At 55.8% G+C, this 27,565-nt stretch overlaps 8 protein-coding genes across 8 annotated transcripts; 3 read left to right on the plus strand and 5 right to left on the minus strand.

Moving 5' to 3' along the window:
* Positions 1–188: 188 nt before the first annotated feature.
* EV422DRAFT_534946 (uncharacterized protein) lies at positions 189–2,353 on the minus strand. Its single transcript, XM_053070711.1, has 7 exons — positions 2,096–2,353; positions 1,850–1,947; positions 1,631–1,774; positions 1,458–1,565; positions 1,244–1,385; positions 941–1,159; positions 189–836 (listed from the first exon to the last, which is right to left on the minus strand). Exons 1-7 carry the CDS (start codon positions 2,329–2,331, stop codon positions 518–520), a joined length of 1,266 nt encoding a protein of 421 aa, XP_052924372.1. The 5' UTR covers positions 2,332–2,353; the 3' UTR covers positions 189–517.
* EV422DRAFT_574182 (Non-canonical ubiquitin conjugating enzyme 1) lies at positions 2,252–4,178 on the plus strand. Its single transcript, XM_053073183.1, has 5 exons — positions 2,252–2,784; positions 2,926–2,985; positions 3,067–3,358; positions 3,455–3,589; positions 3,719–4,178. The coding sequence occupies exons 1-5, from the start codon at positions 2,666–2,668 to the stop codon at positions 4,040–4,042; spliced, it is 930 nt and encodes a 309-aa protein (XP_052924373.1). The 5' UTR covers positions 2,252–2,665; the 3' UTR covers positions 4,043–4,178.
* EV422DRAFT_534952 (uncharacterized protein) lies at positions 4,179–6,143 on the minus strand. The gene is made up of 2 exons (XM_053070712.1): positions 5,948–6,143; positions 4,179–5,879 (listed from the first exon to the last, which is right to left on the minus strand). The coding sequence occupies exons 1-2, from the start codon at positions 6,035–6,037 to the stop codon at positions 4,308–4,310; spliced, it is 1,662 nt and encodes a 553-aa protein (XP_052924374.1). The 5' UTR covers positions 6,038–6,143; the 3' UTR covers positions 4,179–4,307.
* Positions 6,144–6,228: 85 nt separating this feature from the next.
* Positions 6,229–7,629, minus strand: EV422DRAFT_534953 (uncharacterized protein). The gene is made up of 5 exons (XM_053070713.1): positions 7,407–7,629; positions 7,225–7,327; positions 6,937–6,999; positions 6,796–6,871; positions 6,229–6,730 (listed from the first exon to the last, which is right to left on the minus strand). Exons 1-5 carry the CDS (start codon positions 7,543–7,545, stop codon positions 6,629–6,631), a joined length of 483 nt encoding a protein of 160 aa, XP_052924375.1. The 5' UTR covers positions 7,546–7,629; the 3' UTR covers positions 6,229–6,628.
* A 1,164-nt stretch (positions 7,630–8,793) lies between these two features.
* Positions 8,794–9,883, plus strand: EV422DRAFT_497883 (S-adenosyl-L-methionine-dependent methyltransferase; the record flags this gene model as incomplete). The annotated part of the gene is made up of 2 exons (XM_053067972.1): positions 8,794–9,138; positions 9,209–9,883. 2 exons carry the CDS (start codon positions 8,794–8,796, stop codon positions 9,881–9,883), a joined length of 1,020 nt encoding a protein of 339 aa, XP_052924376.1.
* Positions 9,884–16,606: 6,723 nt separating this feature from the next.
* EV422DRAFT_115397 (uncharacterized protein) lies at positions 16,607–18,007 on the minus strand. Its single transcript, XM_053064632.1, has 3 exons — positions 17,684–18,007; positions 16,861–17,610; positions 16,607–16,758 (listed from the first exon to the last, which is right to left on the minus strand). Exons 1-3 carry the CDS (start codon positions 17,804–17,806, stop codon positions 16,648–16,650), a joined length of 984 nt encoding a protein of 327 aa, XP_052924377.1. The 5' UTR covers positions 17,807–18,007; the 3' UTR covers positions 16,607–16,647.
* A 2,518-nt stretch (positions 18,008–20,525) lies between these two features.
* On the plus strand, positions 20,526–25,185 carry EV422DRAFT_115417 (glycosyltransferase family 2 protein). Its single transcript, XM_053064634.1, has 7 exons — positions 20,526–20,617; positions 20,717–21,898; positions 21,987–22,684; positions 22,753–23,577; positions 23,651–23,897; positions 23,970–24,078; positions 24,144–25,185. Exons 2-7 carry the CDS (start codon positions 20,803–20,805, stop codon positions 24,958–24,960), a joined length of 3,792 nt encoding a protein of 1,263 aa, XP_052924378.1. The 5' UTR covers positions 20,526–20,617; positions 20,717–20,802; the 3' UTR covers positions 24,961–25,185.
* A 164-nt stretch (positions 25,186–25,349) lies between these two features.
* Positions 25,350–26,932, minus strand: EV422DRAFT_115414 (Extradiol ring-cleavage dioxygenase, class III enzyme, subunit B). Its single transcript, XM_053064633.1, has one exon. The coding sequence runs from the start codon at positions 26,612–26,614 to the stop codon at positions 25,739–25,741; it is 876 nt and encodes a 291-aa protein (XP_052924379.1). The 5' UTR covers positions 26,615–26,932; the 3' UTR covers positions 25,350–25,738.
* Positions 26,933–27,565: the final 633 nt, after the last annotated feature.

Consider the following 27,565-nt stretch of genomic DNA (forward strand, 5'->3'; position numbering starts at 1 on the left):
ATTCCATGAATTTTTGTAGCTTCTGGCAATCTCAACGGACTTGGGTCCAAATAGGCCAGATGCTTCTTGGCAGTCGTCAAAGACTTCGAACATCCCGGAAAGAAATGTCCGAAAGAGAGCCTCACGTGACGAAACATCTATTACGTGATCGCTTTTATTCAGCGACACGTTGCTCACGCGTCAAAGCGCTTGGGAAATCGGTACCCGCCTTCTTGCCCAACAGAAAGGTAATGCACTGTAGTAATCCTCGCCCATTCTAGAGTAGGGAAGTTCAAGCCATCGCATGCGCGCTATTCAGGATATATACAGATGCATACAGCTTTGTCTATGGTTATGAGGCAAAACCATAAAGCACGGGGAAATGAATCAGATATCTGTGTTTACAAGCCGGCCCAAACGTGAAGGGGCATTGAATGATAATAAGCAATGAAACAGGGAGGAAGGGACGATAGTGACGCCGATCGCTTGCGAATACGCAATGTTAGAAAGTGATGATGCCGTGGTCGACAGGATAGATTTACATAACGAAAACCTTCTTCTCGCCCGCAAACCCCTCACCCGCCTTCCCCACCGCCGCCAGCAACCTACTCTCCTCCTCCTTCCCCACGCCTTTGGCAAACCCCACCTTCCCCCACCGCACCTCCCTCAACTGGCCCTTGGCAATCATGCCACACAAATCCACCAGCATGCGCTCACGCAGGGAGTTGTCGTGCCGTGCGTTCCAGCGGGCCATCCAGAAGCCGTGACAGGAGAGGTTTTTGAAGATGAAGGGGGAGGTCGGGAAGGTCAGCGGGGTGCGGGACATGGCGCCATAGGTTACGAGGTGGGCATCGTGGCTTCAATCAAAAATCATAGTCGGTGGGTAAGTCGGACACTCGGAACATGAATCAAACACCAGCTCTCACAGTCAATCAAACAACAACTCTCGATCACAACTCACCCCAGAAGCCTCACAAGGTTAGTAGCGCTCTGCCCGCCCACACAATTGAACGCCAGCTTGACGCTTCCCCCTCCCTTCTTGTAGTCCCCATCGTCGTTACTGGTAGCAGCAAGTGCTTTGATCTTTGCAGCTGTCTCGGGTGTCCGCAGATCTTGTTCGGTGATGACCAGGTCGGCGCCCAGGGAGGTGAGGTGGGCGCGGAGGTCATCAATGTTGGGTCTAGTGGGGGATAGTATGAGTGACCTAGTGATCGTGAAGGGATGTGTGGTGAACTTGCATCATCGAACCGATCTTTGCTCATACCTATCACGCACGACATTGACGGTTTTGAACCCCCACGCCTTCGCGAGCTGGATAACGGCCTGACCGACCCCCGAGTTGGCGCCGTTCTGGATAACCACATCCCCCGGCTTCAGGTCAACGAAATCTTTCAGCATTCTGTATGCTGGGATAGGGTCAGTTCAGTCTTCAGCGTGCCAAGTCGTCCTTTTTCACAGTCCATATGTGTTTTTCTCACCAGTGCACGGGTTGACGCTAATAGTAGCAGCTGCAATTTTCGACACGCCCTCCTTCGGCAACTTGATCAGCTCCGCCTCCGTAAAACGTGCATGCGTTCTCCATGTTCCTACATCATAACTCAACCCTCAATAGACCGCTCACCACATCCGCATGTCACAAAATGCAACGTACCAAATCCGCTGTCCTCAGGAATGACCCAATCGCCAACCTTCAAACCCTTAATATCGCTGCCGGCCGCGATCACTTCCGCGACCCCTTCGTTCCCGCCGATGGCGCCGAATGTGTCGTTGAAGGTTGGTTTGATGGGGTATGCACCTGTGGGAGATGCGTTGTTGTGGGAAAATGTTCCGATGCGGTGATCTTCATATACTCTTGGACAGACAAACCCACCTTGGATCTGATTGATGTCCGCCGGATTGATAGGACTCGCCAAGAAACGGACGTGTACGGTTGAGGATGTGAGCGGTGGGAGCGGCACTTGTACCAATCTAGGATTCGCCGTTAAAGGACAGTAAGGACAAATGAAGGATCTCCAAATCAATCTCTTCTTCCTGCGTTAAGATTCTGGTGGTATCCCGCATCCTTCCGTCCCTTCTTCCCTCTCCTCCAACCTGTCCCCAACACAAAATCACACACCTCAACACATCAGTAGGGTTCCCAAACTGCTTATATGTCAATGCCGCATACGATGTTGGAGCCACGCCCGCTCCTGCGCCAGCGTTCGTACTGTAAGCATGCGCTGAAGAGGGGATGGCGGCGGCGGGGATTGCGAGCGGGCTGGCAAGAGGGATGGCGAGGTTGTGGTGGGTGAGGTGACGCGCGAGGGCGTGGATGCGCAGCGTCGAGGGGAGGGTGCGGGCGGAGCGGGACATGGTTTACGAGTGGGTTTGCTAGCGATGGGACGGGATGGAACCTAAGCGCCGCCCAGTCTTGCTTGTGATGGGAACCGGTGGGAGAGAGCCCTCACGCGTCTTTCCGCTTCTGTTTGCGTTTTGCCGGACAGCTGTCGAGCGCATCCTACCAGGCGACGGGGCACAGTAGGCACAGTAGCCCCCAATCTGCGTCTCCCCCTCTTACCTTCGCAAAACCTGTGGTTTGTCAGACATCAAAGTAGGGACGAGCGGCAGGGCTTTCTGTTGGGCCCATACAAATATCACTGCAACATCACGAACTCTCATCGCGAACCCCAGAAGTACTCCTGCGACAATGTCAGGAGCATCCCGCTCAGCGGCCGTCAAACGGCTCATGAAAGAACTGTCGGATTTGCAGGCTGACCCGAGCCCGGAGTTCACCGCCGCGCCGTTGGAGGATAATCTGTTTGAATGGTGGGTTGGGGCTTGTCAGGGGATGTGGGCTCTCCGTGTTGAGGCAGGTCCGGCTGTATATGCCAGGGTTGCTGGCGAATTGAGTTGGTATCCATTGAATGTTTTGATGTTCTGTCTCCTGATGGTCTTTCTGTTGCGCAGGCATTTTACGATCCGCGGACCGCCGGAGGCCGGGTTTGAAGGCGGGCGCTATCACGGCAGGTACGCTTAACGTCTCAATCGTACATGACCGTAGCGTTCATCAGAAGATCTAACACCCCACAACCCATAATCGCTCTCTAGACTCATCTTCCCCCCCGACTACCCGTTCAAACCCCCCAACATCTCCTTCCTAACCCCCAACGGGCGTTTCGAGGTCGGCAAAAAGATCTGTCTCTCCATCACCGGCCACCACCCCGAATACTGGCGGCCAGCCTGGGGCGTGCGACTCGCTCTCGTTGCGCTGATTTCGTTTTTGCCGACTAAAGGGGATGGCGCGATTGGGGCGCTGGATTATACGGTTGAGGAACGCAGGGTGTTGGCGGGGAGGAGTCGGGGGTGGAGGTGTGGGGTTTGTGGGGTTTGTTGTGGGGATGTGTTACCTGATGAAGCCGTGGCGCCGAGTGAGAGGGTGCGCGGGGAGGCGGAGATTAGGTTTTCGACTGCGGAGTCGACCTCGGCGGGTTTGGAGAAGGGCAGTGACGAGAGTGGCGAGGGACAGGGACGGGCGGGACAAAATATGGGACCGGGTGCTGCTGATGCTGCTACTGGGGATGCAAAACCTTCTCAGGCGACGGCCGAGTCCACGCCGGACGCCAATATCCCCGTCTCTCCTATCGCGGCACCTCCTACGTCCATAGCCGCCCATCAACCTCTACCCCAGTCGACCCAACCAATCGACTCAAAACCCTCCACATCACAACTCAGACCTCAACCCGCCACCCCCGTTGCGAAGATCCCACCATCACCGTCTGCCGTCCCGCCACCAGCATCATCATCATCCTCATCATCCACCACCGCCCCTCCCTCACAACCGCCTGCCCCCCACGCCGTAACAATCTCACCCACCCCTTTACCCCACCTCGATCCCACCCCAACCCCGACCCCCACACCTGTACCCCAACCCGCACCCCCGCAACACCTAACAGAAATCCTCCGAACAATCGACCGCGCCCTCGCCCTCGTCTTCCTCCTCCTCGCGTACTTTGTCATCAGGCGCGTGTCGAAGCTTGTTGAGGGGGAGGCGAAGGGTGGTGCCGGGCGGTTTTGGGCCGAATGAGTTGGACTGGAAGGGGTGATTAAGGGATGTGTAGGCCGGGCGTGTCTCGTGTGTTCCTCTGTTTTGGGTTGGGTTTTCTGTTTTGGGAATGGTCAATGGAATTCATATATAACATAAGAACAATCATAAATCCGGTATTCGCCCATAAGTTTGATTTCTGAGTTTAACTTTCTGCGTTTTACAGTATCATATTTACGTTGGGGTCGAAGGGGGTATACAACATCCCACAAAAGGGAAGAATTTTTTATGTGAAGCGCTACATAGTCTACACCAAACTTTCCATCTCGACGACAACCCGTTCCTCCGAATACGTCACACCCCACGCATCGTCCTCCTGACCATCCTCCTGCTGCTCATCCCGACCCTCACAATCAACCGCACAGGTATATACAATAACCGTCCCGAAATCCATACCGGCGGCGTGCCGGTCCAGGAAAGTTGATAGTGTGTTTTTCGGTTCCCGTTGTGATTTGTGCGGGGAGGGTGGTTGGGACGGAAGGCTGTTGGACGATTGTTGCGCCGCTGATGATGGTAATTGCTGATGTGGTGTTGTCGGGTCCTTCGCACGTTTCACAGCCCTCGGCACACACTCCTCCGTCGGCAACAACCCCAACACCATCGGCATCAACTGGCACTCAAACACCCGGTCGCCTCCACACCGTGTGCATTTGCCCCGTCCTTTATCGTCGCGACTCTCCCGATAATGCACAACCTCCCCGCCCACCCCGTAACGCACACACTGCTCTGGATCCGCTTCAACGCATTTCGCGAACCGTTTGAATGATTTGGTGTAGTGTTTTGGGGCGGTTTTTTCGTACGTTTCGCCTGTCCATGTTGCGTCCTCCGCTGAATTCGAGGTGGTGGGGCCGGTGGTGTCCAAAGTGGTTTCGGTGCGTTGGTATTCGGCGAGGAGAGCCAGTTCGTGGGCGTAGGTGTCTTCGGAGGGTGTGTCAGAGGGCTCGGGGACGAATTCGAGGGGGTAGGCTGGGAAGGTTGGGGATGACGACCAGGTTAAGGTTGGGGTGGAGAGTGTGAGATTTGTTTCCAGGGAAGCCGTTAGTGCTTCGATGGCGGGGTCCGTCGTTAATTCCGTGTTGGGCTCTGGCAGGGCTGCAGTGGCATCGTTTTCTCCGTCTACTAGCGTATCCCCACGATCGACAACGCCCTCTCCGTTTTTAGGTTTCTTCTTCGTTTTCTTCTTCTTCGGCTTCTTCTGTTTCTCAGCGGCCCCATCCTCGTCCTCATCATCGCCCCAACCATACTTCCGATCCCGCAACTCCAACAGACTCTGCAAGTCGCTCGCAGGCGACGGTGCCGGTGATCCAGCAGCAAATCCAAACGGCGATGGAGCGGGCGAGGGCGACGCCGGCGCAGGTGACTCACTTCCAAACAGCATAGGCGTTTTGGTGGGCGTCGGGCCCGTGAACGTATCTCCAAATGAGAACGTGGCTGGTGTCGGCAAAAAGGACGGCGGTGTGGCCACGGTAGCAGCAGTCGTCACAGGTGTTTGGAACCCGTTCTTTCCGTTCCCCGTCATCGTCGTCGTCGGTGTATCCGGAAACACGTTCGCCTTCTCCTTCTTCGGTGTCGCCAACCCCACCTCCGCAGCCTCCCGTCTAACCCGTTCCCTCCTCCTCTTAACAGCCTTAACACACCTCCAGCTCCCCTCCCTAGCCCCACACATCCTCCGATTGCATCCAAAGATATACAGCACGCGATCGGGTTTATCGAATTCGGCGCGTTGGGCGAGGAGTTGCGCGATGAGGAAGAGGGGCGCGGTGCAGGAGGTGCAGGTGGACCATGTTGCAGGTGGGGGGCGGTGCGGGGTGAACCAGACCTGTTGAGGGATATAAGACGTGAGTTTCTCGACGGGTACGGGCGGAAGGGAAGAGAGTAGAAACTTACGGGACGACCACCAATTTTGTCGAGGTACGGGTCTGTGTCGTCTGCGAAGGGGAGCTTGTCGCACGGATAGCCGATATGTAAGGCGGTCATTGCGACGTAAGGAGGACTCTTGGTGTTGCTGCGAATAAATTGCCCTTCTGCCCGTCCCGCACTCTCTGTTTCTCATATGCTGGCATGTGTGAAAGTGGACAGAGAGTGTTTCTCAGGGAAAAAAACAAAGGGGGAAAATGGGGAGCAAACGAGGCCTCGTGACTCGCGAATGCAATTTATTTCACGTTGGTCTCCAGCTCGCACAAGAACATCCTGCTTTCCGTTCACGTTCACACTGCCAGAATCATATTCACTATTCATGTGGTATATATCATCGGCCAGACTGCAACCTGCAAGCCGTTCCTTCCACAATCCGCCGTCGGTAGGTGGTACTGATTGCTCTTGGGAACCAGCAACCGTCCGCTCCGATCCATATTCGATTTGTATACACGCCACGGCCCCCATCGCTCAGGCGCGCAGGAACGACGTCGCTGCCTCAGCCGCTTCCCCAAGTGCGATCCCCAAAGCCCTGCCAAAAAAAAGTTCAACGTCCATACGTCACATACAACAACCGTAGTATGACATTGAGGAGGATCATCCCCCTCTCCCTCCGAAACCGTTCGCCCAACTTCCCCACATTTCATGAATTCCTCATCCCAGTCGATCGCTCATGAATTCTTCTTCGAGCAATTGCTTTTGCTTTTCTCGGAAATCCCTCTGGAGTCGTGGGTCATCTCCTTCGATGCCGATACCCTGGGAGGATTGTGTCAGGAATTTGTACTGTGCCCTGTACACAGCAATACTCCTTTGAGACATACCATTTGTGCCGTCTTGGCCTCAATGACATAGTGGTTGTCGCAGTTTGGGCAAAACTCGTCTTCCTCCTCGTAGTTGCTAAAAACAGATATCATTAGCTGGGAATACTCAACCTCAGAATTCCCAGACCTTGATATACTCACGACATGTCTTTCCGAAACACCTTCTTGCACTTCTTACACGCAAAGCACATTTCCAGCGTTTTCCTACGTGTACGAAACGAGTCAGAAGAATTCCGTAGCAAAGACGTCGTTGCGGGAATAATCGGCGAAGGGCATTCTGGCGCCTAAGAGGCAGTGTGGATTTGCACACTCCTGCGCCTTCCTCCATCAGATGTCGCCCGCTCCCACGGCTTCGCTATCCCGCCAACCCACTCATCCCTTCCCTCAATCCAGTCCCTCCGCCTGCCCCCCGTGCCTCCTTCCTCATACCTCAAATTATGGTCCGAAACCTCAGCGTGACATTCTGGACAGTCGAACCACTTCTTGCAGCAGGGCGCACGGACAGCGACCTGTGCGTTCAATACGTGTTTGCCTGTGATTGGAGATAATTGTCAGAAGTTGGACTTCGCGGGGTTGCAGGAAGAGAAACGCTTAACGGCGCAGGGACTTACACATGGGTGAGTTAGAGCGAGCGTTGAGAGAACAGAGAGGTGTCGGTAGTCGATTCGGGCCCGTGAGAATAGCCGGGTTTGCGAGCGATGCTGCTGTGCAAATGGCGAGGGTTCTGATCAGTGAGAATTGCCCAAGCATATTCGGACGGAACGCGCGACGCAAGGGAACTTTATCTCAGTCATGTCATCGCTGGTCATGTGATTCCGCAGAGTTTATTTCCCGTGAGGTTTGTCGTTTCTCGCTCTCTTTTCTCCTCGTCTTTTCCCTTGGCAAACCGCCTTACCACTGACACCCCCATCACGCTCTCGCCGCTATGTCCGCTGTCGGGAGCAGCAGCAGGAGCTTCGGCCTCAGGCCCACAGAGGCCACCACAGCCACCACCACCACCAACGGCTTCCTCGCACCCATTGCCCACCCCGCCGCCACAGACGCTTTCGAAGTCGCCTCCTCTATCGGCGACGCAGAGCGGGACTTGCACTCCGAGTTTGGCGACGAGCAGGATACGAACTGGGATGATTGGGAGGATGAGGAGGGTGGCGAGGAGTGTAGATGTTTGGTTTGTGAGCTGGTTTTGGGGAGTGTTGGGGAGGCACTGAGCCACGCGAAGGAACAGCATGGGTTTGATTTGGGTGCGCTGAGGAGGGATTTAGGTGAGTCTCCCAAGTGAGCTGAGAAGGAAGCGAGGCGATGGTGGTCGTCTGCGGCGACCGATGCGAGACCGATGCGAAGCGAGGTACAGGGTTGGTTCGGACTCGGAGACCGAGCGTAAGGAGGTTGCCTCGGTCCGGGAGACCGCCAGGTGGCTGCGAGCGGACCGAGCCACATTGACGCCAAAGGCGCAATACTCCCCTCACTCTCGGGCGTTCTCTACTCACCTACCTACCAACCAACCAGCCGTCGCTCACGCCTCTAATTTCTATAGGTCTCGACTTTTATGGCTCGATCCGGTTGATCAACTACATCCGAACATGCACAAAGGAGAAGAAGGCTGTATCGGCGGAAAAGATTCTGAAGGAAGGCAAAGATGCTGCGTGGGCAACGGATGACACGTACCTCCGGCCTGTGTTGGACGACGACCCATTGCTGTATGCTTTCGAGGATGAGGATGACGAAGAGGAGGAAAATGTTGTGGTGGAGCCGATCCCTAACGGAAAGGACGCGGCTCCCACGTCCGTCGAAGATGAGTTGCGGGCAAAATTGGCCCTAGCGGAACAGCGCGCATCCCTCGCCGAACGGAGACTTGACGAGCTTACAAGGGCGTTCGGGCAATACAAAGACATGGTACGCGAAGCCTTCCTCGACGAACCCAAAGCCACCAACGTCCACGCCGACTCCGACACCGATGACGACGAAACCGCCGACCCCGATGTCGATCCTACATGGGAGATGGACTACTACTTTGGGTCCTACGCCGAGTCGGAGATCCACGAGTCTATGTTGAAGGACCGCACGAGGACGGAAGCGTACCGCGATTTCATCTACCACAACAAAGACTACTTCAAGGATAAGATCGTCCTGGATGTGGGGTGCGGAACGGGGATTTTGTCCATGTTTGCGGCAAAGGCTGGCGCGAAGAAAGTGTTTGCGGTTGACAACTCAACGATTATCAACAAGGCGAAGCGGATTGTGAAGGATAATGGATTGGATCAGATCATTACGTTCGTTCAGGGGAAGGTGGAAGAGATCAGCCTTCCGGTGGAACATGTCGATATTATCATTTCTGAGTGGATGGTATGCACCTGCTTTTTCCTGGTATTCTGTTGCACACACTTGCTAAACAGCGTTACTCTACGTGATTCAGGGCTACTTCCTCCTCTACGAAGGCATGCTCGACTCCGTCCTGCACGCGCGCGACCGCTGGCTCCGACCCAACACCGGTCTAATGGCCCCCTCCCGCACCGACATCCTCCTCACCGCCATCCAAGACGAAGAATGGATCAATGACAAATACCACTTCTGGAACGAAGTCTACGGCTTCAACATGGCCGTTATGAAACGCGGCTTCCTCAACGACGGCTGCGTCGACCACTACGACCCGGACATGATCGTCGCGGACGTGCAGACCGTGAAACGCATCGATATCGGATCCACTACCGTCGCCGACCTCGATTTCACCTCGCCTATCACCCTCACGGCCACGAAAGACGCCCGCGTGAACGGGCTTCTAGGGTGGTTCGACACCTTCTTCACGGCGCGCGATGAGGCTGGCAACGCGACATCGTCCCCCGAGCAGATCGAAGACGTCACCTTCTCCACAGGGCCGTACACGACCCCGACCCACTGGAAGCAGACCGCGTTCCCGTTCGAGCATGCGTTGGAGGTGCGTAAGGGCGAGACCATTTCGGGCACGTTTGAGTGCAGGAAACATTCGGATAACCATCGTGAGTTGACGGTTATCGTGGATGTGTGTGTGAGGGATGCGGAGGGAAGTGTGAGGGATGGGAGTGCGGTTAGGAAGGAGTATATTGTTAGGTAGTGGGGCGTGGATTTAGATAGCCTTTTGCATAGCTCTCGACGCACACCCCCGAATTGGCCTGGGCCGCAGGGCGGCTAGAGCATTAATCGAGCAAAAAGGGTTTGGGAATTGGAAACTTGGCGTAGCTTCCTTAGTTTGTACATGTATTTATCCATTTTTATAAGCATTAGCATTATCATCTCCGCAAATATTAGCCCAGGCTTTGCAGTGCATGTGGTGCTGGGAACCTTTCTCTTACTTTGCCCACGGTTGCGCTGACGCTATCGCCCTTGTAAGTGACAAGTGATCGCGTGCGTCCAATCACCGAGGAAACCTTGGCACAAGTAAGAGTGGGCGAAACCTGTGCCTTGCTGCACTCTTTGTGGACTACATAAAGAGGAGAATACGCAGTCCAAACATTGGGAACAAAGCTCAAACCCATTGCAAAACTTGGCAGGAGAACCACGAAAGGGTCGGCACTGCGGGGAATCTTGCAGGCAGTGATTGGACCCGCCAACGCCGATGCCACCCCGCAGGGAGAGGAAAGAGCGCCCGAACTTTTGAACAAGATCTTTCTGGCAGATGCGAGTCGCCAAGGCAATCGGTCACAGTGCTGTGAGCTTTTGCGGTCATTGACGGGAGAACGTCTGGGGCGGTCTGAAAGGGAAGTGCGGTCGTTGCAGTGCGATTGGATCTCGAGGTGTTGCAATCTCGGGCCGCCCGGGCCACTTGCTCTCCCTGGTCGGGGGAATCAACCGCGGCATTCATGCGGAACAGACATCGACTGGAAGCCGTTTCCTTTTCTTTCGAGGTCCTTCAAGAAAATGGAATGGTCGGACAAGTCGATGCGGGGTAGCGTCAACTTGCATGCCGACCTGCATGAAACTGATCCCACGCCTGCTGAAAATGCCCAGCTCGCCGATGAGATAGCCAGCATTGCGCTTTGGTCTTGGTCTTACAGATCCGCCCCGAGTCCGCGGGCGCTTTATGGGTTTACTACTTGCACATCCGGATTCATCAGAGGACGACGAGTCTTGCCGCAACGCTGCCAACTCGCGAGTGAAACGTGATTTTGCTCACGAGTTTGCAGGAGTTGCGGCGAGTCTTTGGTTGCGACGCGACACGGACTTGCATTGGCGAGGAGGACTGAGGACATTGAGCAGACGGACACAGCCTTGGATTGAGAGCCCTCGGGGCCATCGGCAACATCGGTTGAAGTGCCTCGTTGGAGATCAGTTTGTTGCTTCCGAAAATTTTGGCAATACCCTTAGCTTGTATCGGGTTCCGCCGCGGGAGGGCCCGTCGTATTCCGATGGTGCCCATGGATGTTGGGGTGGACGCCATCGTTATCCGGGAAAACTTTCGCTTTAAACGAAGACGCCTCACCCGAAGGCATGCCCAAAAGTAGTAGGCGCTACCGCAGCAGGCGTGTCAATGAGCCCAACGAGCACGGTTCTATATCAGATGAGGAAGATGAAGTTAACCAGCACGGGATGCGGGACGACTCGGAAAAAATTAGGCTTCCGCTGCACATTCTGAGTCGGGTGCGAGGTTTTGCCCGCTGACTCTCAGATAGCGCGGTCATTGTCAAGGAACGAAGAGGGCGTCAGAATCCTCATTCTATGGTGGTGCGCGCGATGATACCCCGTAGAGTAAAGCCGATTATTGTCTGGGGTTCTGCAAACGGAGCAGTGACTGGGTGCCTTCGCCTTACCGTGAACACCGGTCTCCAAACCATCCAAAACTGTCTCAGAACCCGGCGGAGGAATTCAACACCCATGTCAGCTGCCTATGGTTTTCAACGGGGCACTGTACAAGGACCCAATTCATTTGGAGCAGATGCAAAATTCATCGTGGGTGTACCGGAAACCCCATATTACTATCTCAGTGGAGATGAAGAAGAAGGTAGATGAGCTGGAGATGAGCTGGAGACCGGAGAGCCGCTGACGCAGATGCCACTCAGAGCACAACAAGCACTTTTAGCCAACGAAACCACAACATCATTCCAAGCAGGAAAAAGACAGCAGCTCGTACGCTGCTACCTCAACTCAAACAGAGTTTACACTCTGTACCCATAGCCTCCCGACTCCCTTGTTCAAGAGGGTGGACTTGGTCAGCGTTTCCCGCGACAGTAGAGCCACAGCGAGCCAAAAGTTACCTGCGAAAGAAAACGTTCGGCTTCGCCAAAGGGGCTCAATTTTCCCGGAATGAAGCGTGAATCTTACACGACGGGCAGTGGCGCTTATGTAGCGCGTAACTCGGACATTACGTGATCCACGGCACGGATGGAAAGAAACGCGCATGTTGGTTGATTCACTCTGTTCGCGATTTATGGCCTCCAGGCCGACTGGGGAAAGACCAGATGGCTGGGCAAGTTCTTGGAAACCACAGAAAATCCGCTGCGTTCGTACCCCATGTGATGTATCGACGGAGCCAGGAGAGCGGCCATACCTCAGTGTTACGGATGGAAACCATAGGAAGTGATGGAAGGGCATCTACAGCGCTTGCAGCGTTGTAGACGATGTAATGTTTCGCGCGTGCATCCGTGTTCCAAGAAAACCGTGATCTCCGGCGAACCTGAACGCATACCGCCAGGCAAGCACGAAATGCATCACTACAGGAGGCGGCCGTCCGTACGTACGCAGCAGAATCTCTGGAGAAACCATCCGCCAAGAGCCCGCGATCATGGAGATCGACGATGTTTTGCTGTTTTCCGCCAGCGCCGACCTTTCCGCCGTCACGCCGACGCGTGGGCTGCTTTCGGACGCGTTTCAGGACCGACGCGTCGGCTTCGCTCACAGGTCCCGTTGTCGTTGTCGTAGGCTGCTTCCCTGGTGTTCTCCGCTATGGGTGAAATGAGAGTATACAGACAATTAGAAACTATGTTGTTGGGTTCTACGTACTGATCATTGTCGTCTGTTCTTTTTCCTTCAGACGGGAGTCTCTGCAACGCTGTCAGCCTTCTCCCACTCGGGCTCTGGCTCGGCCAGGGTCCTCGTGTCTCTGGCCGTGTCGTTCTTCCGCTCGGCTACTTGACCGATATGATGTATTCCCGAAGTGTTTTGCGTTGGAAATGGGAACGGGGGAGCGCGTTGGTTACAGTAACACGAACAATGAGCGACTCGTCTACAACGAGAGGTACAACGAGAGCGTGTCCGGAACTTCGAAAGGGGAAGGCGGGGATAGCCTTCTGATAAGCGCCAGCGAAGTGCGGGCGGAGATCTCTCAAGACAGGAACCACCATCTCTATGCGTTCAAAGCCCGTGAAACTGCTCGAAGATTTCATCCGGCGCATGCGAGCAGCAACGTCCGAGTTGTTCCGGGAGCCCTGAAGACATGTCTTGGTGTACGAGGTGGCGTTCTCCGCGAGTTGACCCACCACAAATCCTAGGAACGATGCCTATCGAACCGCTTACAATAGGACAACGGTGATGCTACTCCGCCGCAAAGCTGATCGGCGCCAGGCTATCCCGTTACCGCTTCAGCCCTGCCTGGACGACAACGTACACCATTTTCAAGCGTCCCTGGTGGAAGGAGAGTAGGTGATCGGGGCCAGGCTACAAATGCATCAGGGAGAATCAGGGGTAGAAAGGCCATCGAGGAGCGAGTGTCTTCACTACGACGCACCAGAGCAGAGATCCGCCCTTTCCTGTCATCTATGCAGCATTGTCAATGACACGAGGAAGATCGAGTTCATGCAGATTACGCGTACATAGCGGTTCAGTGCTGGCATCAATCATCACCCCACGCCTTTTGCGCTTACACCAGCGGAAAGAGAACGGATGGACTTCCGTTAGACACGGAAGAAGTTGTTCGAGAAACAGCGAGGAGATCGCTCCGGGCAGATTCACCCTTTGAACCGAAGGATCTGTTTGGCTCTCTGCTAGCTGCCTCATGTCGAACCGATTTTGTATACGGAGGGACGTCATGGGGAGATGTCGTCGATGCAGATGCGGAGGAGCCGATTCTGGGAAAGGGGAAGCAAAGGGTTAGCTCGCACCCCCCGCATCCTGAGGAACGGGTCAGCCCCGTCCGATGAAAACGAACACGAAACGAACACCCGTTTTGGAAAGAAGTGATAGATGCCGAGCGTTAGAACTTTGCGGTCCCGCATTGGGACATTTCTTGTGACTCCAATCTCCTTTACATCCGGGAAAGAAACCATTGATGTGCGAGAAGAAAGCTCCTTATCAAAAACGAAACTTGATATTTGTAAAAAGCCAAAAAAAACGGCGTGAAATCTACATGTTTATCTACAGAAATGTTTGGTATGTCACAGAAGGATGGGGTTTCCTTTCTACAAATGCTCTAATCGGAATCTACAAGTGGAGGTGAAGGGGAAGGGGTGATATACAAATGAGAGGGCTTCCTAGTCTGATCCGTATCGATCGAGAGTACAAGCTATCTACAAAGAAGGAAGAGGGGCGAGATCTACGCGGACTTGGACTGCGGCAAGTCCGTCGCGAAGGTGGTCTCGATGCCTAAAGATTTGTTGAAATCGTCCGCAACCTTGCCCAAGGTCTGCAACTGCTGGACGGTCAACGCCGAGATCTTGGCTCCTTTCGCACCAGCCGCCGCCGCCGCTTTCACGACCTCCTGCGCGTTACGGCAGGCCGTGATCGCCGCGTCCCCGGGGTTGCACTGGCCAGCGAGACGGGTGCAGATGGCGGTGGCGATGGAGGTCGGGTCGAGCGCGGAGGCGGTGTTACCAGCGACTTGGTCGTCGTCGCCGAAACCGGCTGGGATGAAGCGGACTTGGTCCGCGTGGTCGGGGAGGTCGTCGACCTGGAGGCCGACGGCGAGGGCGAAGGCGGAGCCGAAACATTGGTCGACGCCGGTGCCGTCGGAGTTGGTGTCGGGACCGGGGTTGGTGTCGATGGGGGCGGCGGTTTCGGTTGCGGCGGGAGCCGTTTCGGTGGCGGTTTCGGTGGCACTCTCGGTAGCAGCGGGAGCGGTGGTCTCGGCGGCGGTCTCGGTAGGAGTCTCAGCGGCGGCGGTGGTCTCGCTGGCGGTCTCGGTGGCGCTTTCAGTGACGGCAGTGGTGGTCTCGCTGGCAATCTCGGTGGCACTTTCAGTGACGGCGGGAGCGGTCTCGGTCGCAGTCTCGGTAGGCGTCCCACCAGCAGCAGATGTCGTCTCAACAGGGCTCGCGGTGATTTCAGCAGGCGGCGCATCTTCCTTTCCAGCCGGCAACGTCTCCGCAAACGTCGTGGTGATCCCAATAGCTTTGTTAAACTTATCAGCAACCTCTCCAAGCGCCCTCAACTTGCCTGCGTCCAACGCAGTAATCTTGGCACCTTTAAGTCCAGCAGCAACAACAGCCTGCTGAGCAGCCCTGCACGCCGTCACAATCTCCTTCGCAGCTTTACACTGATCACCCAGGCGATCACAGATGAAGTTGGCGATGATGGCTGGGTTCAAGGCAGAGGACTGACCACCGAAGATGGGATCCTTTTGGAACCCGCCGGGGATGAAACGAACCTCCTGCGCGCGCTCGCCAGAGGGGTCGGCGCCGAGAGCGACTTTGAGTTCGGCGGCGGCAGGGGAGCAGGTGCCAAGGCTGCTGGCAGGTGGAGTGTTGGAGCCGGAGCCGCCGGTGTTGGAGCCCGCGCCCTGTTGGGCAGAGGTGGGAAGCGTTGTAGCGAAGTTGGTGGTGATTCCCAGGGCCGCGTTGAACGTATCTGCGACTTGTCCGAGAGCCTTAAGCATATCCGCATCCAGAGCCGAGATTTTCGCACCCTTGACACCACTGGCAGCAACGGCTTGCTGCGCGGTCCTGCAAGCACCAACCGTTGCCGCGCCCGCTTTGCACTGATCATTCAACCGGTCACAGATGAAGTTGGCGATAATAGCCGGGTTGAGCGCTGAGCCTTGGGATCCGAAGATAGCGTCTTTCTGGAAGCCGGCGGGGACGAAACGCACTTCTTGGGCCCGTTCGCCGGCGGGGTCGGCGCCGAGCGCGACCGTTAAGGCTGCTGCGGTGCTGGAGCAGGAGCCGAGACCGGATGATGCAGGGGGGGTGTTGGTGTTACCGGAACCGGAACCGCTGGAGGGAGAGACGGCCGAGTTGGGGAGTGTAGCTGCAAAGTCACTCTTCAAGCCAATTGCCGCGTTGAAGGTGTCAGCGAGTTGACCAAGAGCCTTCAATTTCGCGGCATCTAAGTTCGTAATCTTCGCGCCCTTGATTCCCTGACCAGCGCTGGCAGCGACAACCTGCTGAGCAGCACGACACGCAGTAACGGTGCTCGCAGCGGCTTTACATTGGTCGTTCAATCTGTCGCAGATGAAGTTCGCAATAATAGCGGGGTTGAGCGCCGAGCCTTGAGATCCGAAGATGGGGTCTTTCTGGAAACCGCCCGGGATGAAACGGACTTCTTGGGCGCGGTCGCCTGAGGGATCGGCGCCGAGGGCGACGGTGAGGGTTGCGGCGGAGGCGGTGCAGGAGCCGAGAGGGGCGGCTTGGTTGTTTCCGCCTTGGTTGCTGTTTCCGCCTTGGTTGTTGTTTCCACCTTGGTTGTTGTTTCCGCCTTGGTTGTTGTTTCCACCTTGGTTGTTGTTTCCGCCTTGGTTGTTGTTTCCACCTTGGTTGTTGTTTCCGCCCTGGTTGTTGTTTCCACCTTGGTTGTTGTTGTTTTCACCTTGGTTGTTGTTTCCACCCTGGTTGTTGTTTCCACCCTGGTTCGATCCGGTGTTGGCACCCTGAGCCTGAGCCGGAAGCGACGTGGCCAAATCGGTAGTGATACCAATTTTGCTGTTGAATTGGTCGGCCAACGCACCCAGCGCCTTCAACTGCTCAGCGCTGAGGTTGGTGACTTTCCCGCCTTTCGTGCCGGCGCCCGCGGCGGTCGCGACGACCTGTTGGGCGGCTCTGCAGGCGGTGACGGTGGCGGCGCTGGCTTTGCATTGGTCGTTTAGGCGGTCGCAGATCTATCGAAGGGAATGCAGTGTGAGAGTTGGCTCTACAGTTTTCAGACTAATACGGAGAGAGGGGCACTTACGAAGTTGGCCACGATAGCGCCATTGAGAGCAGATCCCTGTCCACCAAAGATAGCATCCTTCTGGAACCCCGCAGGCACAAACCTGACCTCCTGGGCGCGTTCGCCAGAGCTATCAACCCCAACACCCACAATAAGTGCCGCGGCGCTAGCCGAACAGCTACCGAGATCCTTGTCTCCCTGTGGAGGTGTAGCAACTTGCGTCTGAGTCGCAGGTGGTGTCTGGTCCTGAGTCTGAGTCTTTGCGGGCGGTGCCTGCGTCTGGGCAGGCGGTGGGGTCTGGTCCTGAGTCTGAGTCTGCGCAGGGGGCGCGACCCCGGAATCCTTGAAGTCGGTAAATCCGGCCAGCTTGACCTGCTCCGCGATCGACTGCCCTCTACACGACTTGTTCTTGCCTCCCTTCAACGCCGTCGCGAGTGTCGCGTCCGCGATGGTGTTATACGCCGCCGCACCTACAAGGCCGTCGACATCGGATATATGCGGGAGGATACCGCGTAGCTGCTTGGTAGCAGGGAGGTTCCCGTCGTTACAGAAGACGGGCCGGCCGGCGCCGTTGGCTGGGTTGAAGTTCTGTTCGGCGTTGACGAGCTTCATGGCTGCGAAGAGGGGTGCTTGGTCGGCGGGGTTGGAGCGGGGCGCGGCGACGATTTGGTCGGCGAGGCGGAGCTTGGCGCAAGGGTCGGCGGCGCCGAGGAGGGTGCTGGGGACGGTGCCGGAGAGGGTGCCTGAGAGGCCTGGTTGGGCAAAGTTCAGCTGTGGTGAAAAAGCATCGTTAGCATCAGATTGGGACATCACTACGGAATGTGATGTTCAGCGCAATACATACCCCGCTAATCTCACCCTGCACCGCGGGGTTCTGCTGTCCGAACCTTCGCGCGCTGAGCGTCGGCAGAGCAAGGCTCTGACCCGCCAGCGAGGAGAGTAGCAGTGATGCTAGAACCGCCTTCATGATGGAGTGAAGGTGGTATGAACTTGATGAATTGCTTTGGTGATGATGGTGATGACGAGGAAAGTTTGAGGGGACAGCCTAGGGTGGCGCCCTTTTATGCGTATGTTGTGAGAGAGAATGGCTCCGGCGGAGGAGAGTCGAGCGATTACGCCGTCGTGGAAATCAATGGGGTAATGGAGCATGGAAGTGAGTGTTCGTACTAAATGACGGGCTAACCCTTCCCCTCATCGCTAAAGCCGAAACGCGTTTTGCGAGAGACAACGCGCCTCCCTCCCTCTTTCCTCACACACACACACACACCCGCACACTGGGACTTTGCGGATGAAGCCTCCCTCCCACATCCCATACGGCGATGGCGGTATTGTTACCACACTATACGAACTCTTTGGACATCGTACAATGACGCCCAATGACCGAGGGTACAGTATACGATCAATCACTCCCTCCCGGTGGAAATCCGTCGGCCACAGGTCACATCAATGGGCATGTTCTCTCTCAGGCGTGAATGGACAATGCGGATTGGAGCAACCGGCGTCACAGGAGGGTTGAACATATATGCGCCGCACAAATCATTTGCCACCCGTTTCGCATTGTCTTGGCCGTGGATTTGCTGCTCGACCCAGGTGTGCGTTTCCGCCGCACGCTGAAACACGGGGGCAGAAATGTAACTGTCAGAACTGACATCTCCGACCATTTGGACAGCGCGACGAGGCGACATTGATTTGTGGCATGCTGTCAGTGGATAAACGGGCCCGATGGAACGGTGTTTAATCGATTTCATTTGTGCATCGACCACGTGACTCGCTTTGTACAAGTAGCGGCGGCAACGCGCTACGAAGTCTTTTCTGACGGCTTCCAAGAGGGCCATCACCTATTAGGACCCGCTTATCAACATCCCCAACTTGAAGCGATATTCCTTGAGCGTACCCGTTCATCAAAAATCTTTAGTGAAATACCAAACCTGCTTGTTTTTGTTGTTTCCTCAGTCGCGACGGGCTCGCCGTGGAGAAAGTAACGTCTTGGAGACAGCTGGGCGTTGGCGAGGCTGCATGGTGTTATAGCAATCTACCAGATGATGGTAGAGCGCAGAGAAACGGGATCGAGCTGTCCAAGTCCGCGTTCTACGGCTGGACATGGTGTATTTCCCGACGAGCAGATGCGCGCGGTGGCACCCAACGTATGGCGCAACCGCTGTTCAAATCAACCAATTTGAACGAACGACATCTGGAAAAGTCCGACCTCGACCGCTGGTGGAGACTCGAGAGGGATACCTTATCCATGATGTAACAAAAGCGAAGAGAGCGGGATTGAGCTGACCCAAACCCTAAAAAAACGTGGGATTATGGGCGATCGACTGCCATTGTCCATGGATGCGGGCATAAAATATCTTTGCGCAAAGGATTTGCGGCTCGTGTACTGTACATGTACATGTTACAGGCTGCATGCATACCGTCTCGTGATGAAACCTGTCCAAATCTCTTCTAATCCCCAGCAGCGACCACAGCTTGTCGATCTTGGCACTCATATAGAGAGGTCTACGTCATCGTCTGTCCATGCCTGTCCATTGCTTGACGTCTCAAACAAGAAAGAACACTGGTATTTGTACCCGTAGACAGAGTTCCAGTCAGAACTCACCGTCCTCCCCCGCACCGAGTTCCCAGCAACACCAGCCACTGAAATAAAATTTGAGAGCCAAGATTCTGCGCTTGCCTATATCATCAATCACCAATAGCGAAAAAGCTGATGGATCCTTCCTAGGATCTGGAATTGAATAAATAATTGATCCTCGTTTTGTTGGACAGAGCACGTTCATCAGTGTGTGAAAACTCTAAATGGGAGCTAATCATTTTTGATTGAAGGGCTGTGCGAACGGGTGTGCGGTTTGACTTAAGTTCATTACGGAGTTATGTTCCTGATGGGTTGGGGGTGAAAGATTATTGGGTCCGTCTTGTGATGAGGAGGAGGGAGGAGCCTTTATGAGGATCCTAATCATTTTGGGGGGTTGAAGTTGATGCCGCTTTCCGCCGCCGTGACTGTACTGTGCTGCTGCTGCTGAGCCTTTTGCTTTGCTTTGCTTTGGCGGCGCGCCCCCCCGCCCCCCCCCCCCCCCCCCCCCCCCCCTGTCGTGTTTCGCTTACCCTGTTCTGTTCTGTGGGTTTGCTTGCTCATCATTTTCATTCCGAACGGCATTATCACGGCCTTCTCAGTCCGTCATCAAGGGTTACCCGCTGACCGCCCTTTTCCCCTCGTCCCTTTGCTTACTACCGCTCAGACCACCAACAACAACCCACCGTCAACATCCTTCAACAGACAAACAAGAGATCACTCGCTCAGCACAGAGGAAACTTCACTTACGGGCTGGGCTGTTGGAGAGAGGCCGGGTCATCACTTTGTCAGCAGGGCTTTAGAACATTCGCGCCAGCCCCATAGAGAGACGTGCATTTTCCCACGGAAACTTGCACCTTCGTTCTTATACAACATAGACCTGACGCCCCGCCCCGCCTGCCCGCCTGAGTATATATTAGTAGGGGCGTTGTGCAGCTGTCAGTGGCTTCGAATCTGTCACTTCCCAGGTAAACGGAGTGGAGTCTTGCTTTTGTTTGCCTTCCCGCGCGAATGGAGGAATTGCCCCTTTCGCTTTTGGGTTGGCACAGCTAGGACAGTTTGTTGACAGTTCGTCTTCCTCTTTCTGTCATCCGCTTGCAGCTGGTTTGGTGTGGCTTGACGGCTTATAGAGTGTATATACTCCCTCCGGTAAAAGTTCGGTTGAACACACCTTTGTCCCCACCAAGTGGAAGACGGACCTCACCTGTAAGTGCCGCTGCTTGTGGGTTCTTTGCGCCGGAGTAGAGTAGGTTGGTGTCACTTGTCAAGGGGGACGTCATAACTGAAGGTCGTCCGCAACTGCAGGAAACTTGCAAACACAAATTCTCCAGCACATGCACCACCCAATTAGCGCTGCATCAAAAACAGTCTAGACTTCCTCCCTCTGTTCGATGCTCGGAACCCTCGACCGAAAACCACTTCCAGATACCGACGGCGACGCTCTACTGATGGAGACCGGTAGCCAAGCGGCCTCGGAGGCCTCCTCTGTTCCGGAGGGGCGTGCTCCCCACCCGGCATCCTACGCCATCTCTCCGTTCGAAACACCGACATCTCACTACTCGTTTGACAGGCGGCCGGACAATGTCAGGGTGGGGAACAGGCCAGCTGCGTCCGGTCGACCGCCCGTCGAGGATCATTCGCATATCTTTCCGGCCCGGCACAAGTTTGAGATTGAGAATGGGAACCTTGTGCGTAGACAGACGGGAGGTGGTGGGTTGGGGCGGAAGAACACCCTGTCCAAGCCCGAGCGTTCGAGGAGTACGCGACGAGCGCTGATGCGTCGCCCCTCCGCCGCGCCGCCAGCAGCTCGTGCGGGCGCCACCTCCGTCGCACGACCCGAACCGTCACCACTCGGAAAACAGAAGAAGGAGGAGGATCCGAACGAAGATAGCCAAATATGGCCCTGGTCGGCGCGGATCCTGACATGCTGTTGCTTGCCTTTCTGCTTGACGGCGTTGGGAAAGAGAGACAGAGCGGTGCAGCAGGCGTGGCGTGAGAAGGTCGCGTTGTGCATGATCATCCTCGTGCTGTGTCTGGCGGTCGTGTTTTTGACGGTGGGACTCCGGCGGGTGCTGTGCCCGGATACGAACGATGGCCTCCTCTCGCCCATGTTCAGCGCGACGCCGTCGCACGACTACTTACCCGCAGACGTGAAGGACGTCGTGGTCGGCGGTTACTCGTACGACTTTGAAGAAGTAAAGAAAAATCTCGGAGCGAACGGCTTTATTTTGACCGACGACTTCAAGGGCAAAGATATCACCAAGCTCTTTGGCGTCGCGCAAAATGACGCCAATTGCCAGGCCGTCATTCCGGCTACCGGGACCTGTGCAGCCCCTGAAGTGGCGTCTATCACGCGTCCTGCTCCTGGGCAGTGCGCTCGGATTGGGTGGGTCACTGGAATCAGCAATAGGGCCAGGCGGTACATGGAATGGACGGATTTGAATCATACAAAGCAGACCCCTAACGTCTTCACAGTGTTCAATGGAGGTAAGGATCCCGGTTCCAGTCTGTGTGCTCGGTGGTCGGATTGCAGATTCGTTGAACTAAGCACAATTGCAAACTCCGTTTCACACAGTCATAGTAAATATCACGGAGTTTTTGAGCGGGGGCGTCTCACGAACAGGGCCATATGCTTTCCTAGCGGACAGCATCGGCAGGGACGGCACGTACCACTTCATGCGCAAGGATGAAAACCGCAAAGCCATGAACTGCCTTCGCGCGGCCTACCACGTCGGCTACATCGGCGTCGAGCGCAACGGCTGTATCGCCGCCCAAGTCATCGAGACCATCACCCTGGTCGTCATCTCGGGCGTCGTGCTCTCCAAATTCTTCATGGCTGTCTGGTTCCACTGGTTTGGTCTGCCCAAACTCAAGCCCACCAACTCGATGCTGAGCAACGACAACAAGAGCAAACGGCTCTCCCGCGCCAGCGCCCGCTACTCGATCGCCATGAACAACCGCCACTCTGTCATTGGGTCGTATACCCCCTATCAGAGCCAGGACCTGTATACCATCATGCTCGTGACGTGTTACTCTGAAGGGCATGATGGAATACGCGGGACGCTGGACTCGTTGGCGGGCACCGAGTACCCGGACAGCAGGAAATTGCTGTTCGTGATTGCGGATGGGATGATTACGGGGTCTGGGGAGGAAAAGTCGACGCCGGATATTATTTTGGGGATGATGCAGTTTGATCCGGGGATGACGGAGCCGGAGCCGAGGAGTTATATTGCGATTGCGGACGGGGAGAAGCAGCATAATATGGCTAAAGTGGTATGTACAAAGTACTGAACGGTGGCTCAAGGTCGATGGAACAGTGAACTCATCTTATCTCCCTCTAGTATGCTGGATACTACATTGTAGGCAGCCGTCGGGTCCCCATGGTGACTGTCGTGAAGTGCGGCACCCCGGCCGAAGCGAGCGCCGCCAAGCCCGGAAACCGCGGCAAGCGCGATTCCCAAATGGTCATCATGAACTTCCTCAGCCGCACGCTCTTCAATGACCGCATGACCGCGCTCGACTACGAGATCTTCACGGCCATGAACAGCGTCGCCACCACCGCCGACAAATACGAAGTTATCCTCATGGTCGACGCAGACACAAAAGTCGCACCCGACTCGCTCAAACACATGGTCAACGTCATGAAAACGGACGTGAATGTCATGGGACTCTGTGGGGAGACCCGCATCGCCAACAAAACGGCCAGTCTGACATCCGCCATCCAGGTGTTTGAGTACTACATCTCCCACCATCTCGGCAAGGCGTTCGAGTCGGTGTTTGGAGGCGTTACCTGCCTCCCTGGCTGTTTCTGCATGTACCGCATCAAAGCGCCCAAGGGAGAGAACGGGATCACCGTGCCCATCCTCACCAACCCGGACATCGTCGAGGAGTACAGTGAGAATATCGTCGAAACCCTTCACAAGAAGAATCTCTTGCTACTGGGCGAAGACCGGTTCTTGACGACGCTGATGTTGAGGAACTTCCCGCACCGCAAGATGATATTCGTACCCCAGGCGGTGTGCTGGACGATGGTGCCGGACCAGTTCAAGGTGTTGCTGAGTCAGCGGAGACGGTGGATCAATAGTACGGTGCATAATTTGCTGGAATTGGTGCTTGTGAGGGATCTGTGTGGGACATTCTGTTTTAGTATGCAGTTCGTCGTCTTGGTAAGCAACCATGTATCATTTTTCCCTCTCTCAACCACCCCGCAATCATTAACCAACTCCATGTCCCCCACAGCTCGAACTCATCGGCACAGTCGTTCTCCCCGCCGCCATCTGCCTCACCCTCTACCTAATCCTCTCCGCGGCCATCAACCACAATGCGGAATTAGTCCCCTTCCTCATGCTCGCAGCGATCCTGGGCCTCCCCGGCTTTTTGATTGTGATTACTACCAGGAAGATGATCTATGTGTTGTGGATGATGGTGTATTTGGTGTCGCTGCCGATTTGGAATTTTGTGCTGCCGGTTTATGCTTATTGGCATTGTAAGTTTTTTTTGTGGGGTTTTGGGGGGTGGGGTTGGGAGATGGGGATGCTGATTTTTCTCCTTTGCGTAGTTGATGATTTTTCATGGGGTGAGACCAGGAAGGTTGAGGGCGAGACGAGGGAGGAGGCGCATGGAGGGAAGATTGGGCAGTTTGAGTCGAGGGCTGTTGCTATGAAGAAGTAGGTTTTCTGTCTTCGACTTTTCTGGGGAAGGTGCAGTGCTGACTGTCATTCTTGCATTACAGATGGGTCGAGTGGGAAAAAGAAAAACAAAGCGCCGGACAAAGTGCTCCCGAAAAGGAACGTGAAAAGAGCCGCCGCTTCTCCGCCTGGGGCGGTCGCCCGCCATCCGCATACGGTGGCGTCTACGGCGTCAAACCCCAAGGCTCCCAATCCCAACTCCAACTCAACAACGTCCGTGGCCGGTCCACCGACGTCGTCGCAGGTGCTAACAGCGGAAGCAGCACAAGCTCCCTGACCCTCACGAACAACCCCCGCTCCCAAACCGCGCCCATCCCCAACAACAACTCCGGGATGATGACCGATAGCAACAACATGCAATTCTCCCCCCCACCACGCAACCGCTCCTCAATCATCTACCCCCCGGGGAATCCCACCCACGCCCATTTCTCCGAACACCCGCCCATGCCCAATTTCCCGTCCTCCGGCCGCAATCCCAATCTCCTCCCCCCACCGCCGCTGATGATGGGCGGCCTCAACTCACCCAACGCTGGGGCGATTCATACAAGTCCGGTATCATACCACCACCACTCGCCCACGTCCCCTGTGGGTGGACAGTACCCGCCTGGACCTGCACCTGCCGCGGGACCGTACGCGGCGGTACCGGACCAGGACGGGGGTTATGCGTCGGCGTTGTATGGGCAGCCGGCCCAACAGCAACCCATCCACCCGCCGGTTCCGAGACCAAGACCGAGGTCGACGTATGAGTTGATTGCGAGGGGACAGGAGAATGTATGGAGTCCGACGAATAACTCGACGACGGGCTTTGATGGTGCGAGCTCGTCGGGAGCAAGCCAAGGGAGGGGCGGGAAGAGGAAGTGAACTGAACTGAGCTGAAGGCTGTGAAAAGCGGTTCTGTTTCGGTTTTCCTCTCTGCGACGACGGTTGTTTTGGTCCTCCCCGGCCGTTCTTTCTTTCGATGCGGCGACTGGACCCGGACCCCCCATTCTTTTCAACTTTTCTCTCTCTCCGGGTTTTGGTCTTCGAATCCCCCCCCCTTTGTGCCGTAGGTTTCGCCCCACCTACTCTCATGGCCAAATAACCACAGCACCAACACCGATACGGCGTATGCGGCTTCCCTCCATCGTCACCCCATCTTTACCAAAACGACCTCGTCCCTTCCTTCACACCTTATAGATATAACTACCCCATTCTTTGTTCCGCTCTGTGATATACATCCCTCCCTCTCTTTGTTGTTCTAATTACCGTTCTCCTGGTTGACCTTTTTTTTCCTTACACTTGTACGTTTTTTCTTGAATGTTGTGTGAAGAATGGATGTATACTACGTACTGTTCTCCTCTTCGATGGGCGTGGTGGTATGCGGGTGCTGTGTGAAGTTTTTGGGAAAGATGGTTGCGAAAATTTCCGTTGGCCAGATTTTTTTCGCCAAGTTGGGGGATGTGTGTTTGCCTTTTGGGATTTCCTTTATGTATTTTGAGATGAGACCAGACCAAAATGAAAGATAGGCTACGCTATGTGATGACGTGACGATACGCAAAACACTGCCCTAATAAGTTTCCAGGAGCCCATCTGGCAAACGCTACAGTAGCATGAGAAAGAAAGACGACCCTCCGAACGAATCCGAATCGCATCGAATTGATCACCGCCAAACATACGCCCCCTGCGTAAACCCCCACGCCTCCCACCTCAACACCCTCTCTCCCTTTGAGTCCCCACCGGCGCCCGCACACACAACCGCAGGCATGAAATGCTCGGCGCCACCGACGGGATGCGCGTCCCGGGCGCCGTCCCACTGTTCCCACGCGCTGAACGCGCGCCCGCGTTCCGCAGCGTCCGCGATGCCGACCGAGGCTTCTAACGCGGTGTCGAACGGGGCGTTGGGTGGTTGTGAGTTCGCTGGGGGTGCGCGGAAACGGAACGCGCGCATGTTGTGGAACGACATGCCAGACCCGACGACGGCGTAGCCTTCTTTTCGCAACGTGCCCAAGGCCTGGCCGAGCCTATAGTGTTCGTCCGCGGACTGGGAAGCGAGGACGCCGACGACGACGATGGGGATGTCGCGGAGTTGGCGGGATTCGGGGGTGTCGCCGTCGCCGAGGAGGAGTTTGAGCGGGACAAAGACGCCGTGGTCCCAGCCGCGTTGCGCGTCTGTTTGGGTTTGGATACCTGCGGTGGAGAGGGCGGCGATCACTCGTGCTGCTGCGTGCTTGTCGCCCCGCGCGTCGAACTTGACGTTGTATGTCTCTGGTGGGAAGCCGCCGTAATCGTACAGGAGGTGATGGGGCCCGTGGGCGGTTGAGATGTGGACGACGGGGGATTCCCAGTGGGCGGTGATGACGATGAGGGCTTTGGGGGCGGTTGGGGTGAGGAGGAGGGTGCGGGCCTGGGTTGTGAGGAAGGTGTTGAGAGGGATGTGGGCGGGGTCGTTGAGGAGAGGCATGGGGCCGCCGCCGTGAGGGAGGAAGAGGGAGGGCGCTAGGGGGACTGACGTGGTAGAGGTCGGTGGGGAGGTCATTGCCGTCGAGAAGGATCCGAGTCCTGGAGAGGAGGAGGTCGAGGATGGAGTGAGACGGCCGAGAATGGGAGAGCGGAGGAGGGGAAGGAGAATGGCCAGGTGCTTCAGGTGGCGGAAGATGGGTATGGTTGCGATTGTACTTGTCGCGAGAGGGAGATGACTGAGGTGCGAGGTGTGAGATGGAACGGAGGTGTTGCAATCCCGTCAGCTTCGGTCGTCCGTCTCTCAGATTCAGCGGTTGATAGGGGGGAGGGCTCTCCAGTTGCTCGCCACGTCCTTTTATAAGTGCCGGGAGCTAGTATGTACTGTTGTATGTGGTGGAGTGCGTGCAAGACGGGTTTGTCATTGCTGGAGTCCGCGTGTTGGGCGATGCATTTCTCATTGGCGACTCTGCGAGACTACGCGACGGAGTTCCGGAGGCAGGCGTTGCGACTCCGCCGCCCGGGGAACTCCAAATGGGCGAGAGACCGACCACTGGGTTCTGGTATCGTTCCTGTCAATGCCGAGGGACACAGAACGCACTTCCCTCCTCTTCAAACAACCAACCTTACACATCGGCTGGTTGGGGATCTTCATTTATCATTTGGACCACCATATCTGCGAGACGCAATCAAACACCGAAATGTCCCGTTGCTCGAATGTTTGACAGCCCCGAAACTCAGGCGGTAGCTACCAGATCTCGCCTACCTGGCGACGCCAGCAACATCCTTAAAGTGGTAAACGGAAAGCGGAGCGCCAACATAGCACATACTGTGCCCGTTTTGGGGTCAGGGATTTGATGAAGTCGGATTGGGGAAGCGGAAGCTTGTGCCGCACTTTCCGACGTTTGTTATCGATGGAGGCCAAAACGAAGCGGGAGAACAAGAAGAGCATACCGAGGATGCGAACGAGAAACAGCATGTCACTTCATGGATGGGCACAAACGCAATTGCACGATGCGGCAGATGAATT

Source organism: Fimicolochytrium jonesii (assembly GCF_025526975.1).
Source record: "Fimicolochytrium jonesii strain JEL569 chromosome Unknown EV422scaffold_17, whole genome shotgun sequence".
Classification (NCBI taxonomy): Eukaryota; Fungi; Chytridiomycota; class Chytridiomycetes; order Spizellomycetales; family Powellomycetaceae; genus Fimicolochytrium; species Fimicolochytrium jonesii.